At 46.3% G+C, this 21,049-nt stretch overlaps 2 protein-coding genes across 2 annotated transcripts; one reads left to right on the top strand and one right to left on the bottom strand.

Moving 5' to 3' along the window:
- Positions 1-1,459: 1,459 nt before the first annotated feature.
- On the bottom strand, positions 1,460-3,979 carry Prop1 (PROP paired-like homeobox 1). The gene is made up of 3 exons (XM_021654358.2): positions 3,871-3,979; positions 2,608-2,831; positions 1,460-1,804 (listed from the first exon to the last, which is right to left on the bottom strand). The coding sequence occupies exons 1-3, from the start codon at positions 3,977-3,979 to the stop codon at positions 1,460-1,462; spliced, it is 678 nt and encodes a 225-aa protein (XP_021510033.2).
- Positions 3,980-11,198: 7,219 nt separating this feature from the next.
- LOC110559096 (olfactory receptor 1361-like) lies at positions 11,199-21,019 on the top strand. The gene is made up of 2 exons (XM_021654359.2): positions 11,199-11,286; positions 20,070-21,019. The coding sequence occupies exons 1-2, from the start codon at positions 11,199-11,201 to the stop codon at positions 21,017-21,019; spliced, it is 1,038 nt and encodes a 345-aa protein (XP_021510034.1).
- Positions 21,020-21,049: the final 30 nt, after the last annotated feature.

The following is a 21,049-nucleotide window of genomic DNA, read 5'->3' as shown; positions in this document are numbered from 1 at the left end:
AATTACCAAAGCCCACCAAGCATGTGCTAAAACTAATGTTTATGGTGGACTCAGGACCAGTGGTGCTATCTCTTAGCATCTGTGTGGGATTGGTTCGAGACCCTTGCTCAGAGACCCAGATGCAAGAATGTTCAAGTATTTGCATGCTATTTGCATAATCTATGCTAGTTTCCTGGTGTACATTTTTGTCATATCCAGCCTGCAGCCCAAGGGCCTCAAGAGTCCCTGGACAGGCATGAATGCCTCCCAATACAATTGTAGATATGTCATTTCACAATAACAAATGCTGGACACCCCTGCACCATCTCCGTATTATTTTTAAGACCTAATACAAGACTGAACTGCTGCACATGCTCAGAACACCTTTGAAATATTTTGGGCTTTGTTTTTTGAGACAAGGTCTCACTATGTATCCTAGCCTGGCACGCAACTCACTGTGAGACCCTTCCAAATACTGAAATTGTAAGCATGAGCCACCGTATCTGGCTTAGAGTAATTTTGATTTGCAGCTGGCTGAAGGTGCAGCCGTACATCTTGGGCATCTAGGATCTGACTTCATAATCTTTCCCAAACTTTGGATTATGAGATAATTATCTAGAGGTGTCCTCCAGGAATTCTCACTGCAGGCATTACTGATCTACAAGAAACTATACAAGCGTCATGAATAGCCATTGGTGGAGGCCTTTCCCTAAAGATCCTTCCATGATCCTGCGATGAGTGAGTTACAGAACAGAATCACCAGCGAGGCTTTTTGTTTATCTGGGGAGGGCCTGAGTCCAAGGCACTTTAGAGAAAACCCATTCCTGGGAATTGTGGATCTGGGATGGTGTGTCTGGGGACAAGTTTGCCTCAGGCCAAGAAGGTTTTTGTTTGTTTGTTTGTTTTGTCACAGCATAGTATGTTTAAACCTGCAGCTAATTTTAAAGTGACTAGCCCAAGCTAGTCACATCCCCTGCACTCTGCATCAGGCATTCATTGATGTCCAAAGGTGTTTTGGAGGTGAGAAGGACTGAAGGGAAGGACACGATGAGGGCGATAAATCACACACACATAAAAATGGGGCCAATGAGCAGCCTGTCTGCTGAAATAGAAGGGGAAGGCACGTGATTCTGGAGGGCCTGGAGTATGTTCAGCCCCAGCTCAGGTTCTCCCGCTGGGATCTCTGTGAAGAAAGTGTCCTGTTCTCTTTTGATCGTCGCTCACCAATTGCATTCATCGGCCCCATCAGCACCCTCATGTCATCATGTTGGAGTTTGTTAGCCTGCGTCTCCTACCAGCTAACCCCTGCGTGGTCCTCACCCTGTGGGCAGCTCATCAAGATCTCTCTCTCTCTTTTTGTCCATTTCCAATCTTGAACTGACCCTCATTACGTTCCTAACCCCACCCTTAGAAGGAAAAGAGAGTCCCCAATTTTCTTGGGTTTCATGAGGGTTATGGAGAGAGGGTGACTCATCACCGCTTAGTTCCAGGACTTTGGTGTCTCCAGGCTGAGGGGAAACACGGGTGGGGGTGGGGGTGGGGGACAGGGCAGATGGCCAGCAGGGGTTGGGTGCAGGGTGGGGTACCAGTCCTCAGGCTGGGGAGGAAGAGTGAAGGAAGCACCCATGGAGGGCTGGGAGGGGAGAGTGTGGTTGTAGGGGTGAGGGAAGCAGGGTCCCGGGGGAGGTGGGGTTGTATAGGGGTAGGGATAAGGAGGGGACTCTGGCAAGAAGCCAGAGAAGGCGGCAGGAGACAGACGGGCTAGCGGCTGGAGCAGTGACCGTTCTTGCTTCCGCTGCTTAGCTCTGCGGTTCTGGAACCAGACCTGAGAGGAGGAAAGAGAAGCCGTGTCAGCACGCCTGTCCTGAAAGGGTGCAATGTCTCATTCCTCCAAGGACAGGGAGTAAGAACCCGCCACGTCACCAGAGAAAGGACATCCCTTCCAGAGGCTCTTCTGAGTCAGGGCTGCTGCTGAAGCAGACTCCTCTCCCTTACTCCCAACCTGCATCCAATTCTCCCAGCTCTTACAACTTTGAGTAGGAAATAGCAACTTCCATCGAGATAGCTGAATCTGACATCATGACAGTGTCTCCTCCCCAGAGAGTAGAAAAGTGTCCTTAGAAGAGGCTGAGAGATAAAGCCTGGGAAATGCTTTACTGCTGTACGTGGGCTGGGTTTAAGAAAGGGTTTGTGGTTCGGGCTATCTAACTCCAGGCTGAAGACATCAGGAGTACGAGGCTTAGGGAAGTGTAAGACAATGGTCAGAGACAAGGTCACACAGATGTGAACAGATAGGGCTGCCTGCCTGATGGGGCTTGTGTCAACATTCAAGGCTGGCGGTGGGTCTTGACTTTATTTTTGTTTGTGTGGTACTGGAAGGTCAGACCCAAGGCTAGGCAAGGGCTCTCCCCTGAGCTCCACATCTCCAGCCCTACATCTGATACCCAGCAGGTTAGATGAGCTCAGAGCTGGGGTCAGGTGTACAGGAGGTCACGTGACTGGTAAATGAAGCCTATATACTGGTGACTATTTAAGTTAGGGTAAAAAGCCCTGTGATTACGCCCAGACAGTCCCCCAAGAGGCTGGAAAGTGTTTGTCTCTTCCCTGAGTACCTTAGGGCATCATCACCTGGATTCTGGCTTCGCTGAGGCCAACGTCTTGGGCTAGCCCCTCTCGAGCCCAGATGTCAGGATACTGGTTCCTCCCAAAGGCTGACTCCAGCTGTTCCAACTGTGCGGGGCTGAAGGTGGTGCGATGACGGCGCCGGGAGTGCGGGCGGCCCCTCTGTGGGCAGAACTTAGGTCTACCCAGCCCTGTACCCGAGAGTTGTTTATAAGCCTCAGGGCTCATGTCTGTGGAGGGAGGGAAGCAGAAGGAGACCCACCCAGCCACCCTTGGACTGCTGTTGCCGGTCCCCAGGGTCTGCTTAGCTCCTGAGACGTTGCTTCCCTGGGGGACTCCCTGTTCCCACCAGAGCTCTCTCAGCTTTCAAAACCTGGAGGCTTCTGCCTCCAGCCTCTACCGCTGCTCTGGCTACCCGCCCCCAGGAATGTGCCTCACCTCTGGGCACACATATGACCCAAAAGGGCACACCTTGAGAGTCCTCCCTTTGCGGTCCGCCAAAGACTCCTTGCTTGCCATTCACAGTTTTCATTTCCCACGCACCCCCTTCGCGCATGTCCCTGCCTCCTCACTCCCACCCCGTCCCGCTCAGGAGGATAAAGTGTTCCCCCTCCCCTTCTACGCAGATACATTCTCCCCTCCGTGATGAACTCGAAGTGTCTCTTACCTCTGCCCTGGCCCTGCCACCAGCCTGCAGGAACTTGAGCTCGTGGGAAAGGCTTGCCTCTCAAACCCAAAAGCTCCCTAAGCCCTCATATTAATTAGTCTAAGAGCCACTGGGGAAGAGAGAGCAGGGAGGGAAGAGGAGACACCTGGGAAGCTAGGTGCTGAGGAAAGGAGGGATCTTGAGTACAGACACCCATCCTCAGGGGAAGCCGTGGTGTGGTTCCCCCTCTGCAGCCAGTGTCTTCAGGCAGGTACTGAACTGCCCTCCCCGGAGGAAAACCCTGATCCCTCCAGCTTCCTCCCTCCAACAAGAAGCACCTTGAGCAAGCTCAAGGCTTCAGTTTTTTGTCTCTATCCTAGCACTGAGCTGGTGTCCTTCCACCGTTCCCTCAGGTAGGGCCTAACTTCCTAAGCTGTGAAGCAAAGGATTTCTGTTGTTTCACTTCCTAAGGCCCCCAAAGCTTTATTTTCCCAAAGCTCTAATTCCGCTTCCCACCTCTGAGCTTTCAGAGAGACAAACCATTGCCCCAAGGCCCATCAGGCTTTGAGACCCACGTCTGCTGCCCCCTCAGAAACCCGGGCCCACACGGAGAATTCGCTCACCTGCTGTGGAGATCAGAGTCCCAGAGGGAACGTGCTGCTCAGGCAGGGATGGACTGCGGGCCTGGCCCTTCCTTTGCTTTTCTTGCTGGTTCCTTCTTTGAGCTTCCATGGCTAGCCACCCAGTCCAAAGATGGGCTAGTCTGCTGTCTTCCAGTGACTCCCTATAGTCTTTCTCTTTTGTCCACCTTGTCTTGCCTTTTCACCTCTCTTCTGCCTGTTTCTACCTCCTAGCTTTTTCCAAGTCTCTCCCTTGCCGTGTGTGTGTGTGTGTGTGTGTGTGTGTGTGTGTGTGTATGTGTGTGTGGTGTAGCTAGATGCCTGTCTATTCACTGTTTTCCCAGTTTTTCTAATTCTCCACGCTTCCTCTGGATTGACATCCTCTCTTTCTAGACTTTGCCCAGTTTTCTGTCTGTCTCTACTTCCCTCTCTCTGATGCTGCTCTGCTCTCTCTTAATCATCTACTTTCTCACGCTACCTTCCTCTCTCCCTTAGTCTTGGAGAAGCGACCTCCTCCTGGCCCCATGAGCCTGTCCAATCACTTTTTGGTCACAGGAGCCCCCTGGCTTGGGGTGGGGGTGGGGTGAGGATCACAAGCCGGATGAGGGAAGGTGCTCTGTCAGAGGGTCCAGGGTCTGAGGCCAAGAGCTCATATTCCCAGGGACCAGATTCTTTTGTCATATTAAATCCCCCTCCGGGGAGCAGGCAGGGGACAGAGGGGAAAGGACATTCCTGCTAAGGCACCCCTCTTCTGAACCCCACTGTAGGGAGGGGGAAATAGAGAGAAGAACACACGGGGCCAGGAACAAGTCGTGACGTCCCAGTGTGTGAGCGATACTCAAAAGATCTGTTTCCAGGAAACTCTGCGGGTGAAAAATCACGGACAAATCACAAGTGCACACCGGTCCTCTTGGATACCTTGACTAGGACCTTGACACTCTAGTGGGAACCTCTGGGACACACTGAAGCCCAAGGACCTTCAAGTACCACTAGGGGATTCCCACACACACCCTCCATAAAGTCCTGGCAGTGGATCTCACACCTGCTGGCCCCTCCCTGAGCCAAGCCCACCCCTGGATTCACTCAGCCACGGATGAGTGGCTTCACCCATCATTAAGTCTCTGGACATCAGAGTTCTCAAGCATTCTCTTCTTTCCTCATTCAACTTTCACCTCCTCATTCAGAACCCTCAGGGTATCATGACCTGTCCAGATGACCTAGCTCTCCGGAGCATCTTAGTTCCAAGTTCATCGTGCACAACCCAGACCTCGGGTCTCATCTCAAAAGAAATTCAGGTTCCCAGATACTACCATTATGATTCTTCAAAGAAACCCTGACACTTAGACTCTCTGAGAGGTCAGGACAAGATGGTGCCCCAATCACTGTCTCTTGAGGTGATTTTGGCTGTGAAAGTCTGTTCTGGTATCTCTAGGGTATCCCGATCTCTTAAGGGCAAGCTGATATCTTAGGACAGATGTTAAGGCCCTTCAGGACACATTGAGACTGGGGGACTCTTAGGTGACCAGGACTTTCCATCTCCATTGTATGATTTCCACCCTGTCCATACAGTCCTGGCCTCCCAGGACACACACTGAAGATGCATGAGTCCCTTCAGAACTCACTGTCACTATGGACAAACTGATTCCCAAGGTAAGACTAACTCTTCAAACACATCTATGAAAACCATCATGACTACTCAAAACAGGATGACCATCAAGGTCCTTTTAAAAGATTAATGAACTTGTTATCCTTATTACTTACACATGTATGTGGACACATGCAGATGCTATGGCATATGTGTGGAGGTCAGAGGGCAATTTGTGGGGAATGAATTCTTTTCAACATACAGCTCTCAGGGATCAAATTCAGACCTTTAGGTTCAGCAACAAGTGCCTTGACCCACTGAGCTATGCCACAGGTCCCTGTTCTCAGGGTCTTGACACTCACAATATGATCCACAGGGCAGCAGCAGCACACAGGAACTTGTTAGGGTCGAAATCTTGGGCCTCGCCTCTCCACTACATCACAATCCATGACCTAACAAGGTCCCACAGCAGAACTGAGTGGATCAGTGGGAGCCCTTGGTCCCCACTGCTCGTGGTTCCCTGGTTTGTAGGAGGATTCCACCCTCCTCCACCCTCCTTGGTTACTGGAAGGAAATCTGTGGATTTTAATGATGACTGGCCTCAGAGTTGAGAACACGAATCTTCACTCTCCTTGTCTCTCAAACGCTTTGCAGAGAGGGAGGCTAAATTCCCATTGTCATTAAGCTTTTTCAAAGTTACTTTCAAAAATAGTTTGGCCATATGAAGACTCTAATCAGAAAGGAATCCAACATAGATCATAAGGCTATAAAAAAGGCTTTAAAAAAAACCCTCACGCCAACTCCAAGGGAAGGATATGCTTTATAGGGGCTAGAGGGATGGCTCAGCAGTTGACACTGGCTGCTCTTGCCAAGGACCACACAATAACACATAATCATTTACAACTCTAGTTCCAGGGGATCTGATGCCTTCTTCTGGCCCCTAGGGGTACACACATACATACAGGTAGGCAACCCCCCCCACAAAGAATGAAATAAATCTTAAAAATGTATTTTATAATTTTAAAAAGGTATTTACCAGGAACTTACTAACTCAGACTTTCTTGTTTCCTCGGAAAACCCCCAATGAAAAGCAAAAATCTTCTTCACTTTTCCTCTAGAAGCCTCTGATTTTCTGTGTCAGGCAGAGATTAACTGTTACAGAGATTAAAACACAGAACTGACTTTCTGTTTTCAGTCATTATTTTCTTAGTATAAATTAGTAAATCGAACCTTAATCCTGAAGGCTTAAAGGCTATTCAGAAGAAAGTCAAATCATCAGAGTGGACAGAACAAAGCTGCTGCGAAGTTCTGTGATGTCCAATTTCATCAGCTTTATAACGGACATGGGGCAGGGACCAGGTATACTGTGTGTGCGAGAAGGGCCTGAGAGGACCCAAGCTGGGAACAGTCTCTCATGGTAGCTTTGCCATGGGAGACTGAGCAGAGTTGGCTGTATGTCCGAGGTCTGGAAGGGAAGTCAGGCCGGTTGTCTTGCTTCATGCTCAGCAGCTGAATTTTCAGCAGGAGGTTTGTGAGAGGAGTGGAGCCTGGCAGGGAGCACTCAAGGACAGGTGTTAGGAAGACGGGCTTTCCCTTCTGTGGAAGGAGCTGACTTTCACCAAAGCAGCAGAGGCCAAGCTAGGGTCCCACCCACCAGAGAGAAGAATGCTTGCTCATCAGGAGCCCCACCTTTGCCAGGAGCTTCTTTGAATATTGCAGAGAAGACCTAGACTAACCTGACTCTGAATCTGTGAAACTTTCCTTAATTTCAGTGTGGCCGTCGTATGATACCATGACTGCGACCTTCAGAGAACCCAATTCAAGAATATACTTTGGTAAACAGATATTCATGTGATGTTGAATTGGTTTCATAAATATGTACCTGATAAAAATCATCAAATACTGGATATATTACAGAATTATGGATGTATGCGATAACAAAAACACACGGGGCTGAGAGCACGGCTCAGTTGGAAGAGCTTTTGCCTTGTCTCATGAGGTCCTGGGTTCCAGTCCCAGCACCACATAAACCATCTGTGTGAGATCCTGCCTAAAAAAGGTAAAAGAGAAAAAGCTTTGCTATCATGAACTTGAACTTTGTTCACTTTCTACATCTTATTTCTCAGATGGAAAAACAAACCCAGAAAAACAAAGTTATATGTCCAGGTCCAAGCAGCCAGTCTGAACACCAAACTGTTCTTTTTGTTCTGTGGTATACTCTGTGCCCAGGGTGCATGTGTGTCTCTAATGAGGAACTATGGGGAGTGGGCCCTGGTGGCCCTCAAGATTGGCAGCTTGAATCCCAGTTCCCCATCCTCAGGGAACTCACAGGGAGGGTCAATTTATTGCCTCCCATTCTTCTGACTGACCTGAGAAAGCCCCAGTGTCTTACCAGAGTGTTCTCTGGGGAGAAAAAGGCCCCTCGGCTCTCAGGTTCAGCTGTGAATTTTCATAATCCAGGCTTAAGCAGGGAGTTGACAGAGATGAGGATTCCATGAAGGCGCAGGACAGCAGCAGAGAGCAGCAGGTGAGAGGGCCTGAGGAAGTTAAGCTATCATCCTCTCAACAGCACACGTGCTCACACAAGCACGTGGAACAACAGTGGGGAGAACAGCCTTCTCAGTCCCTCTGCATCTAATCAAGTATAAGGCATGCCATGTACCAGCGCTGCCCCTCTCTCTGCAGATTGGTGGGAGCCTACTTCCAGGATGGAAAGAGAAAGAAAGCACTGAGAAGGGATTAGACAGCAGATGTGGGATTCTAAAATGCTTGGCCAGAAGCTCAGATCCAAGAACCACCCTTCCTTCCACCCCAGAAGACAATCTGCCAGATGCACATCTTTGGGGCTCAGCATGGCATCAAAGTAGCCTCCCTCAAAGTACATAGTCACAGAGCACAGTGGGTAGAAATGTGTAGAGATAAGGGCAGGGTTGGGATAAGAAGCCTTAGTTTTAATGTCCAAGGACCCAAACACTCCTTGGTGCAGCTGTGACAGACACAGTTTCATGTTTAGTGCAAGGAAGCAGCCAACAACATATTTAAGCTATGTAAACCAAATGTGATCGTGATGAGTGCTGGCGCTCACTCCCTAGAAGAAAGCTGCAGGGGAAAACCAAAAGTCAGAGAATGTCTGGAGTAAGAGGAACTCAGTACAGCATGGCCTTCTTACTAGGATATCACAGTTCATTTGGATTGAAGTCATGAAATGACTAACTGATCTGTCAGCAAATTTCATGAAGCATGCTGGCCAGGTTCCATCTTTATTAGCCATAGTATATTACATAAAGCATTCTCAGCTCAAGCATCCTGAAATTTCCACCTGTCCTTGGCTTGGGAGTGGGCAGTGGGGGTTAGGAGGAGTCTTGGGTCAGCATTACTCTTTCTAAGAAGGTGAGGTAAGGAAGCAGGAAGGGAGCCCAGCTGTCAATTCTTCTGGGATGCTGGGGAGAGCTGTCCTTCCTTTATTGCTGCTTACAGATTTCTGGGGTGTCATGGTCTTACTGGAGCCATGACAGAATACAAAGGGTGACTCCCTTTAGGATGTATATTTTTGGGTTCCCACCAGGTGATTCTCAAGGGCCCACCTCACTGAAAGTTTCAGTGAGGGAGCCCCAGCATCCCCTTAGCCTCTGACCTCTCTGAACCACTCACTTGCAGTGTATGCCGCACTGCCTTATGGGTAGTCTCCTTTCTGCATGCAGCAGCCATTGCTTATCTGTTAGGCGTTGTGCAGATGCCACAAGTGAGCCACAGGACCATTCGGGACACAGGAAACTCACACCCTTGTGATGGCTAACAGCCAACATCTGATGGCTTCTCTGCCATTCAACTCCAAGTTTACTGCTTTCCACACTCAGAGAAATCACAGGTTGACCAAGAAGCCTCCAAACTCAGCAGGTTTCTTTCAAGTCAGAAAACCTTGGAATGCCATGCCCGCCATGCAAAAATCTTTGCACTGATGTTCTGGGAGTCCTAGGAATCCGGACATGAAATAAACCATAAGAAAACCAATTATTAGAAGGCTAGTTTTTGTCAAGATTCCAGAACTATAAAATTTTAGAACTAAAAGCAGAGGTGCCCAGTTGCTCTAAGACCCATGCACTGCTGTTCTTTTTATTAGTGTTATGTCACCCTAAGTGTCCTTCAGAATAGGAAAGTGATACCTACTCACAAACCATAAGTGTATTATTGACTTATTTCTTATGTTGGGGGTCAACTTTAATAACCATATAATCTGTATCTGACTGTCTGTCTATCTGTCTATCTGAACAAGACTGAGGCCCAGAAGAGTTATTTTACAGATCCAATGTGATGCCCAGATGTATCTTTAATGGTGAGTCTCACAGCCAATACTGTGATTTTGGACACTATATCATGTGTGAAAACTCATTGTATATGCCAGATGTTCATCATCATTTACTGAAGTACGAATTCAGCTGCATCTGATTAAATATAACTAAATATTATGAAAACTAACTTAGATGTTTATTTTGACAAAATGAATGCCATAAGATTGATTAAAGTGAGTTGATTTTCAAACAACAGCAAAAGAAATTACCATAAAAATTTTGCTTGAGGGCCGTTTATAATAACTGAAGTTTCTACATATTAAATCATATTACAATATGGTTGTAATCAAACTACAGAATGGTCGAAGGTTCTGTAGATTAGAATTGAAAGTCTAGCTCTAGCCACAGGGGCAGAATGGTGTACCAGAAATTTCCGTAGGTTCATCTCTCACTTAAGGCAGCAGCACAGAAAGCAATGATCACAATTATTTCAAAATTTGAGTCTAGCTTGGCCAGTTATAACAACCAGGAAGCACTTCATGAGGGGAGAGTCCACAGCCTTGTGAACCACCAGCCTTCCACAGCTCCACTGTGTGTGTGAGGAGGGCTGACTCCATTTCAGAGGGTTCTGCGGAGTGTCTATTTCTAACACAATTTGTGTCTGAGTGCTTTGGTTGATGTAGCAGAATTCCAAGGGAATAGCAGAGATGCATTTTGATGACAGCCATCTAGGCTGCAGTGGTTTTCACCAACGGCCTTTGTAGGAGATTTCAGGGCACTTCTGTAAGAAGTAAATCATTATGGCTCATTTTGAGAGACTGTGGAACTGGCCTGGATGGCCTTGCTCTTGGAGATAGCATAGACTGAGCAAATCCCCTAGTGTCAGTCTATCAGTCCAGGACAGAACTGAAACCCAAGGCCAGCAAGGACAAGACTGAAGCCTAAGGCTGGCTATTTCCCCTCCACCTCTCCAACCCCAGGCAAAAGAGAATAAAGAAAACGGGAACTGTTCATGGTCCTGGCACTTTCCCATAGCAAACAGTTTTGAAATGTAGCATCTCCTTTTTCTGTATTAACTAATAGAAGCCTGCCAGGCCAGAATCCCCTACTTTGGGCACACTGGGAGGGACTGGGACCTATAAACCACCCACAATCTGGAGCTCGGCACTCTCTGCTGGATGCCAATGCCTTGGGGTCTTCAGGAGTCCAGCCTGGGCTGCGAATAAAGATCCTCGTGTGCTTTGCAATGGACTAGACTCCCTGGCGGTCTTTTTAGGGATCTGGTGAATTGGGCACAACATCTTGGGGGCCTGTCCGGGATCCCCAAGACCCCCCAAGCTGGAAGACCAGAACCCCAGGTAAGCGGTTTTGCCTTGGCCAAGGTCTGTGCCTTTGTTCTGCTATCCTGTGTTTCTGTTCTGTTATTCTGGGTCTGAGATCTCAAGATGTTGGCAAAGATGGCCAAGGAACATCATGTCAGTAGGACTCTGGCTGATGAGCTGGAAGGCTGCAATCACAGGGATCTGGGAGCCATCCCAGGTCCAGGTGAGGATGGAGAGCCTCATGAGTGGGACTCTAGGTCCCAAGTCTGTTTGCTAGGCCTAGAAGAAAGTGGGTCACTCCCACAGAGACATACTGGTTTTGGGTTCTTATCCGCCGGACTGGCATAATCTGTTGTTTGTCTTTGTGTTTGTCTGTCTGTCTATGGTGACTGTTCTCATTTATTTGGATGAGACTCAGACGATGTATAACATGGGACAGACTGCTTCTAACTCCCTAGACTTAACTCTTTTCCATTTCTGGGAGGCTCTGGTCTGGCAGAGCTCAGCCACTACTCTGGTCTCTGGTCTGGCACAGGTCTTGCTGGAGTTGGGTTGCTTGGGAAAGCAGCCTGCCCCACAGAGAGGCTTCATAACAAGCAGGCAGCTCTTAAAGGGGCAACAGCAGCTTCTCAGGTAGGAAATCTACAAGCTTCTATGGGCTTGAAAATTGGATTCAACAGGTAGCAAGATGCTTCTCCCTTGAAATTACAGCTAAAAGAAGTAAAAAAAAAAGGGGGAGGGAAGGGGTTGTCTGTTTTGAATATATAAGTTTACTATGTTTTATATGTCTTGGTTATAGATTATTGATTATTGGGTATGTTAAAAATAACATCTGTAGCAAAAAATTAATTTAAACTTATAACTTAGGGTTGGAACCATTCTGAACAACAAATGGCATGCGCCCACTTAAAAAAAAAAACAAGTCTCCAAAGGTAATATTAATTGTGATAAGATTTTACATAACTTCTGTCCTGTCTTAAAAACCAAGTTTGTAAAAAATAAGGTTTAAAACTCTGCTTATATGAGATATTAGAGCTGCACCTCCGTGTGTTTGTATACAAGAACTTTTCTTGCTGGCAGCTAACGTTTATAACATTAAAATAACACACTTGGTATTAATCTTAGAGCCTGAATTGTTTACAACTGATGAAATTTGTTTTTTTTTTTTCTAAAAACTATGGTTATGCTCTATGACTTCACTCTGGGTATTTTAATATTGCAAAACAGGTTTTGGAGAATGAGTAAATGTTTAAGGTTACAAAAAATTTTAAAGGTTATCATGTATTTTAAAATAATGACCTTGGGCAGTCTAACAAAGAATTTGGAGCAGTTTCTCAACCCTTTGGGGGAGGTCAAAAGACCTTGGTATTTATTTTATTAATTTTACCAAATGAAACCAAGCCATACTGTTTGAGCCAAAGAAGAAAACTGGAGTTTTTATAGTGTATCATGGCAGGATGGTAAAAACCCATGAAATAACTTAATAAAAAATGATAAGAAGGGTTTTCAATAGTTTTTTATTGTCTGAGAAGCAAGAGAGAAGGCAAGCGAGTGGGACAATAAAGAGAAGTAAAGGGAAGAATAGCTTGTCTAAAATTAAAATGTCTGGTTAAATCAGAGGAATGGAGCTAGGAAAGGCCTAACCTAAGGATATATAAAATGTTATGGAAAGTCAGAGTACGTATAGAAAGCCCAGAGGGCTTATGAACTGTATTTGCTTTGGTCTCTCATACATGCAAATATGATTTGAAAAAGAACTGTAAAATGTGTAAAAATTTTGACCATGTTAGATTAATCCTGGTTGTTTTTCTTCATTTAAAAGGCTAGCAATTCTTCAATGCAAAATGTTTGCTTATGTTCTTTAAAGGGGGAAGAGGACTGCAGCTCCATGTTAGCCCAGGGTTACACTGATGATCAATTCAAGTCATTGTAAACTAAAATTCATATCAGTTTCAGGAAATCAAAAACATCAGAACACCTGGATCTGCCATAGCTCAAATGGACCCCAGATGAGTTTTTCCTTTGGTCTTGGGATTCCTCACTTTCCCCATTCACTAGACAAATTTTAACTTCTGTCCCTAGTGGGAATTTGCCTCAGCAGATTTTTACCTGGCTGACAGACTCCATTCAGGGATCAGCTATGGATTGCAAGCTGAAATCTGGACTTGCTAAAAACTCAAGTAAACCAGTCCAGCCAATGTGATGGCTCCCTGTCTCTTCAACTGAGTCACTAATTAGGTGGTTCCCCATTGCCTAGCTTTTGACTAGCCTTTCAGCATTCCTTGGTCCCCAATATCTCCTCCCCAATGTCATCCTGAAGAAGTCACAGAAGAAGAAACATTCATTGCCTTTTATCCTACCTAACAGGCTGAAATGCTAACTCAAAAGGGACTCCTTGATATTAGCTATTATCTGCTTATCTGGAGCAGGAACTGGCGTTGCAGCACTGGATGTACAAAGCCAGAATTATAACAGCTTACAGGCAGAGACTGATAAAGACATTCAATGCCTTGAGAACTCAATCACCCATTAAGAAAAGAATTGATTCCATGGCAGAAATAGTGTTGTGAGACAGAAGGGGCTTGGATCTGTTGTTTTTACAGCAGGGCCAGCTATGTGCTGCCCTCAGAGAAGAATGTTGTTTTCACACTGATCACTCTGGAATAGTCGGAGGGGTCCTTGGCTAAGGTTAGAGAAAACCTGGCTAAACGTGAAAAAGAGTACAAAGCAAACCAAGGTTTGAATCTTGGTTTAGTGCTTCTTCTTGATTTACTACTTTTTTATCTGCCTTAACAGGACCCTTGCTGATATTGTTACTCATGCTTACCCTCTTCCCCTGCATATTAAATAGATTGATTGCCTTTATTAGACAAAGATTGGGAACAATCCAGCTAATGGTCATGAGGACTCAATATCAGGCCTGCTATCCGACCTTGGTGCTCTTTAGAGGTACTGTTGCCAGGATAGCACAGACTGAGCTAATTGGCCCCTCTGCCCTTGCAGCAGTCTATCAGTCCAGGACAGGACTGAAACCCAAGGCCAGCACAGGACAAGCCTGAAGCCTAACGCCAGCTGTTTCCCCTCAACATGCCCCCACCCCCACCCACCCAGGCAAAAGAGAACAAGGCAAGCCAGAACCCTTCATGGTCCTGGCACTTTCCCATAGCAAACAGTTTTGAAATGCAGCATCCCCTTTTTCTGTATTAACCAATAGAAGCTTGCTAGGCTAGAATTCCCTGCTTTGGATGGGCTGGGAGGGACTGGGACCTATAAATCACTCACAATCCAGAGCTTGGCACTCTCTGCTGGATGCCAATGCCTTGGGGTCTGTGAGAGTCCAGCCTGGCCTTCAAATAAAGCTGCTCATGCGTTCTGCAACTGACTCAACTCCCTGGTGGACTTGTGGGGATCTCCTGAATCGGGCTCAACAGTTTTCAGTCTGAGGAATGTTTCAAGTCCATGAACAAGTTACAGATAATAGAAGACCCTGGACCTTGTCTTCCCTAGCCAACAGCTGGTGCCTTTTTGCCTGGGTTCATCCCAGGGTTGAAAAGTTACAGACAGTACTGAGCCCACGGATCAGAAAAGGGGAGAATATCAGGCTCCAGGAAGATGAGGACTGGGGTGGGGACTATGATAACAGGTGGGAACACTGGATCACCCTGCTGACTCCAGCTGGTGAGGTAGGGGATAGGGGGCAAGGAAGTGCAATTAAGACTGCAAGAACCACTGTTTTGCACCAAATAGGCAGAGCTGCCATTTTTTTGCCTTTTCTCTAAGCTGACATTTTAACACTTAAACTGTTCATTTCACTGCTCTGAGTCTTCTCCAGTACTCTCGTTATGGAGCCAGGATCATTGTTTCTAATACTTTAACTCTTCCCATGCCTTTTCTTTCCAACCATTTGCCCAGACGTTTAAAGAGACATCAGTCAAGTTGCTGTGTCTCTACTGAAGACACAGGAGTCAGAAGCCTCAATGATTTCACACCAAGAAAGAACACCAAGTTAGAAAAATGTTCCACAAAAGTAAAGCCTCGCCAGCTCTGCCACGCCCAAACAAATAAGAACAACTGTCTGGAATAACACCGTGTATAACTACGTCACAGAGACACGCAAAAGGGAATTAGAAGTGGTTTTTGAAACACTGCATCATGTAGCTCGAACTTACTTTGTAGGCTGGAAGGACCTTGAACTTCTGATCCTTCCATTTCTACCCTTCAGTGTTTGGGTTCAGGTGTGCTCCATCTGGTTTCTGTGGCTCTGTGCATCAAACCCAGGGCTTTGTGCACGCTAGGCAAGCACTCAGAAACCAGAAGGATTTTTCCCATCTCTACTGTGACCACTTTGACAAATTAGATGAAAAGGGCAAATTCCAGGGAAGAAGAACACTTTATTTAAAAAGTCCTGAAATAAAAAGTAATAATAACTAAATAAAATACTCTCTTAGCCATTCTCTTAATCGAATTTTAATTTTATATCTCCTAAAGTCAAAACCCCAGACCTGAATGATTCTGTTGCTGTCAATATTGATATTTCACAAACTGAGAAAAGGCAGTAGCACAAAACCTTCCTATGCATGGGTGAGGCCAGTATAACCTTAAAACTAAAAATTTAAATGTTCCAAGAAAGCAAATCACGGAATTACCAATATCATCAGCATTAATATGGACTAAGAAAAAAAAATGGAGCCAGTGTCAGGGGCTCTAGTCATCAGAGGAGCTAGTCAATTATCAAACACACCCCTTGTGATGGATGCTATTGTGAGCATAGGAACTGATGCAGGAAAAGAATTTAACAAGAAAAAAATAATTATTAAGTGTTTTATTTAAATTATTCAAATAACCTATATAAATAATTTATTAAAAATAAATAAAAATGTACCCAACATATTCCAAGTCAAAGGACTCCCTAACAAAGAGCCTTTACAAAACACACAGAGCTAGAGCTAGGAATACAGCTCATTGCTAGTAGAGCTTGCCTAGCACACCCAAGGCCCTAGGTTCAATTCTCAGCACTGCAAAAGAAAAGACAACAGACCCTCTGAACAACAGCAACAAAATATAGGGCTAAGCTTATCTAAGATGAATACTAAATGTTTCTGTCTGCCTAAATGTGCCTCCTAAGGGAAAGTAATGTCCATGTCTCTATTTGTACACAGCTTTGGAGTAGAAATACCAGCCAGCGCAATAAGGCAAGAAAAGATACAGAGATGAAAAGAAAAAAAAAAAAATTGAAGCTCATCCTGTCTGTAGATAATGTGACTTCCTATAACAACTTTTTTTTTTTTTTAACACTACAAAGAAAGGAACAAACACAAACTTTACCAAATATCTCATTCTGTACTTAAGAAGGTGTCCTGGCTTAGTTTCTGTTGCTATGAGAAACACCATGACCAAGCGCAATTTGAAGACGATAGGGTGTGTTTCTTCTTACAGGTCAGAGTCCATCATCAGGGAGAGCTAGGGCAGGAAGGGCCCTGGAGCAGAAATGGAAGCAGAGGCCACAGAGGACAGCCACCTGCTGGCTTGCTCAGCCTGCACAGGCCCACCTGCCCACGGCTGGTATTGCCCACAGTAGCTAAAATCTAGGAGCAGCTGGGCAAACGTCGCACAGACGTGCTCACGGCTCATTGTGATCTGTGTTCTGTTGAGGGGTCCCCTTCCCAGGTGACTCAGGGCTGTGTGGAGGAACAGCTGAAGCTGACCACACTAGAAGGTGGCAGAACACGTCGAAATTCAAAATTTACCAGCTTGCCGTACAGCCACGGCGAACAACTGGAACTCCACAGTTTCTTAAGTGATGCTTTACAATAGTTGAAATCATTTGAGCTGTCGTGGTGACGCACACGCTTAATCCGCACTGAGAAGCAAAGGCAGGGGACTCTCTGGAGTTCAGGCCAGCCTGGTCTACATAGCAAGTTCCAGGCCAGCTTGGTCGACATAGTGACACTCTGTCTCAAAAAAATAAGTTTAATTAAAAAAATATGAAATCTAAGATAATGCATGTAAAAAAATATATATCCAAAATATCTATATCCAAAAAAGAAAAAAAAATCCCTAGTGAGACGAGGTGGTGCACGCCTGTAATCCAGTCACTTAGTAGGGCAGAGACAAGCAGGTCTCTGTCAGTTCAAGGTCAGCCTGGTCTATAAAGGACAGTTCCAGGACAGCCAAGGCTACACAGAGAAACCCTGTCTTGAAACAAACAAATAAACAAACAAACAAAAACCTGAAATATGGGGGGGGGGAACCCTTTATCTACAGGAAGTCACTGGTCCTCAAAACAACACACAGGTTTTCTGTGAGCCAAATCACATCATACAGAAGAGCTTATTTTTCAGGAGACTGACAGACCAATGTTATTTTTTTCTGTGGGAAATGAACTAAAATTGCACAGCAGCTTGAAAAAGAACAGGGCTGGGGGATTCCCTTTCACGTGGATCTCATGACTTACTAGGGAGCCACAGACAGTTAAGTACAGACACGTAAATCAATAGGACATATTTACTTCACCTGATCTTACAGGCCAGGGTCCATCACCAGGAAATACTGAAGGACCCTGGAGCTGAAAAGGAAGCAGAGGCCACAGAGGACCACCACCTGCCTCCACTCCCATATCACCAGTGGAGACAGACAAAGTTGCCCATGCAATTCAATGGAAGAATATGTTTTTCAACAGATAGCAATGATTAAAAACTATATTAGAAACATTCAACATGACTTGGCTTCCTGTTATATACAAAATTAACTCGAGGTGAAACAGATACTAAAAAAACAAAAGTTAAAATGATACATTTCTAGGAGAAAAATAAGATTACATTGTTGTGATAGGTTAAAAATGCTCGAGGGAGAAAAATGGGAAGAGCCTCTGCAGGCCCATTTTCCAAGCCCAGGAAAGACAGAAACAATGAGCTCTCCGCACGTCCCCTAATGAGGACTTCTGAGGACTCAGCCCAAGGGGTGCTCTGACTTGGCAGCAATCCTTACGAAAAGCTGGCTCTCAAGGGATGGAGGATCTGCTTATTAGTCTCCAACCATCGGAGTTTGACCTGAGGAAGTCCAGTGTCCCTCCAGTAAGGGAGGCCCTTCGGTTTTCAAGGCCACCGTGACTGTGTCCTGTGGGGTCAAGCACAGAGGCAGCGGAGATGGGGACTCTGTGAAGGCCCCCACAGCAGGGGAGGACGGCAGGTGAGGGGCGCCAGGGAAGCAGAGAGGGAGGGCAGCTTCACTCCCAACAGGGGGCTGATTCGCATGGATTCACACATAGGAAATGATACCGAGGAAAACTAAGACAGACCTACCCGTTCCTCCGCATTTGAGCGAGCTCCAAGGAGAACAGGCCTGTTCTCCTTCATATGTGCAAGCCCCGGTCTGTCAGGATGCACGCTGCTGGCTGGGAGTACAGCAAAGACACAGGTACAGGGCAGGAACCGAAAAGTGCAAACTTCTAGGCAGAGCACGCAGCTGCCAGCAAGCATGGCTGCAAGGTCAGGGGCAAGAGCCTCACTCCCTTATCCCCCTGGATATCTCAGGCACATGAGGAAGCCTTACTCATCCTCTCATCTCCATGCCTGTGGCCACCGTTTGCTCTATTTCATCCTCTTTAGTGTCAGTTACTCAACACAGCGTCTCAGGGTCAAGCCCCTTAGGCATCCTGCCCATCCCCACAGAGGGGTCTTGGCTTGGATCTGAGCCCAGCGATTAAGCAGCCTTAATTTAATGGTCCAAGATCCCAAACAATGACATAGATGAGCCCGGTGTCTCAGATAATTACTTGTGTGTGAGAGGAAGCGTGCACATGCCAAGGCACACATGTGGAGGTCGGAGAACACCATGTAGAAGTCGGCGCTCTCCTGCCCTCACTCGGGTCCTCTGATGACGTCAGATCACTGGCCTTGATGGTGGACACTTTCACCTGCTGAACCTTGTCCCCGGTCCTCGCCCCTCAAATTCTAAGGCACCCGTTAGCCACAGGGCACTGAGAACATTTTCCATCAGCATGTTTGGCTTAACTTCTCTCACATCACTGGGTGCAAAGTGTCAACCCAAAGTGTCTGCACACTAGCCAGTCTTGTGAAAATGTTCACTAGTGTGCCCTCTGTCTCAGCAGGCAGACCGTATCACAAACAGCCTTCTCTTCTGCCTCCCTGTCCTTAGGACTTTGGTCACTGAGAGACCAGCTCCCCTCTCTTCCTGTTTAAGCACCGTGGATCTTTACAGAGCTGCAGCAGCTAGAGCTTTCATCTGCCCTCCCTGGCTCTGCTGGTTTCTCAGTCCTGGGATTTATTTTTAGATACTTCATGCGAATTTGCTCTTTTTCAGTCTGTAAATCTTTTTCTTCCAATAGAAAAACAACCCAGCTGCTTCAGGCATCTGCCCTTCCTTTCTGACAGAAGGAAGGAGGAAGAATGCCTCTTACACGGCTCAGTGCTTCCCAACAGCCGACGGATGACAACTTAGTGGCAGGTAAGATGCTGAACAAAATCCTTTGTCTGGTCTCTTGACTCTGCAAAGATGCCAGTTTTTGAGAAACTTAGAAAAGCCAAGGATGAAATCTTCAGCATTCTAGTGTGGGATCATATACAGGATTTACTTCTTGGTTAAAATTTCAAAAAAACGACAGCTATTCAAAGTACAGCATAAATAACAGCAGCTCTTTTATTGATTTAGAGCAGTCGCTTCTTTAGGCTCTGAGGGGTTGGTTAAATCTCCCCATTGCCTCAGGCTTCAGTTGTTTCACCTATAAAGTGAGATGGAATATCACAATTACTAGACCAAAGAAGGTTTTGCACAGGAAAGAACCTATGTATACAAACAGGAATGAACAAGAACACAGTCATTATAATCAACCATACTGACGTTAACCAGGCTTTTCTGTAAAATTACTCAGACCACTCAGTTTTAGTAACTTCTCAACTAGGAATTCAGTTCTTCCAAATTACATGTTGTTTTTGTTTATGTCTTGACATCCAATCTTAGCTTGCAATGGAACTGTTTCTCCCACAGATGTTGTTGGAGAGAACCAGACAACAGCCATTGAGTTCCTCCTCCTGGGACTTGCTGGACAGGCAGATCAAGAAGAGGTCATTTTTGGGTTGTTCTTGGGGCTGTACATGGTCACCATCTCTGGGAACCTTCTCATCATCTTGGCCATCAGCTGTGACCCTCATCTCCACACACCCATGTACTTCTTCTTGGCCAACCTCTCCAGTGTTGACATCTGCTTTTCCTCAGTCACTGTCCCCAAGGCACTGGTGAATCATGTGGTGGGCAGCAAGTCCATCTCTTATGTGGAGTGTATGACCCAGATCTATTTCTTCATCACATTCATCAACATGGATGGCTTCCTCCTGAGTGTGATGGCTTATGACCGTTATGTGGCCATCTGTCACCCTCTCCACTACACCATGATGATGAGGCCCAGGCTCTGTGTCCTCCTGGTGGCCATGTCATGGGTCATCACAAACCTGCATGCTCTCTTGCACACTCTCCTCATGGTCCGACTCACCTTCTGTTCCCACAATGCAGTGCACCACTTCTTCTGTGACCCCTACCCCATCCTGAAGCTCTCTTGTTCTGACACCTTTATTAACGACATCACAGCCTTCACAGTGGGTGGGCTGACCTCTGTCACACCATTCACATGTATCACTGTTTCCTATGCCTGTATCCTCTCCAATGTACTGAAGTTCCCATCTATCCAGGGAATAAGGAAGGCCCTGTCCACATGTGGGTCTCACCTCACCGTGGTCTGCCTCTTCTATGGGGCGATCCTGGGGGTCTATATGCACCCTTCATCTACATACTCAGTACAAGACATGGTGGCCACTGCCTTTTTCACAGTGGTGACACCCATGGTCAATCCCTTCATCTACAGCCTGAGGAATCATGATGTCAAAGGAGCCCTAAAGAAACTCATGTTTAGGAGACCCATTTCTTTGAGATTCTACAGCTAGAAAATTTTAGAACAGAGACTGATAATGAAG

This window comes from Meriones unguiculatus, chromosome 11 (assembly GCF_030254825.1).
Source record: "Meriones unguiculatus strain TT.TT164.6M chromosome 11, Bangor_MerUng_6.1, whole genome shotgun sequence".
In the NCBI taxonomy this organism is placed as follows: Eukaryota; Metazoa; Chordata; class Mammalia; order Rodentia; family Muridae; genus Meriones; species Meriones unguiculatus.
The sequence above is the reverse complement of the archived record's forward strand: the minus strand, read 5'-3'. Positions and strand labels throughout refer to the sequence as shown.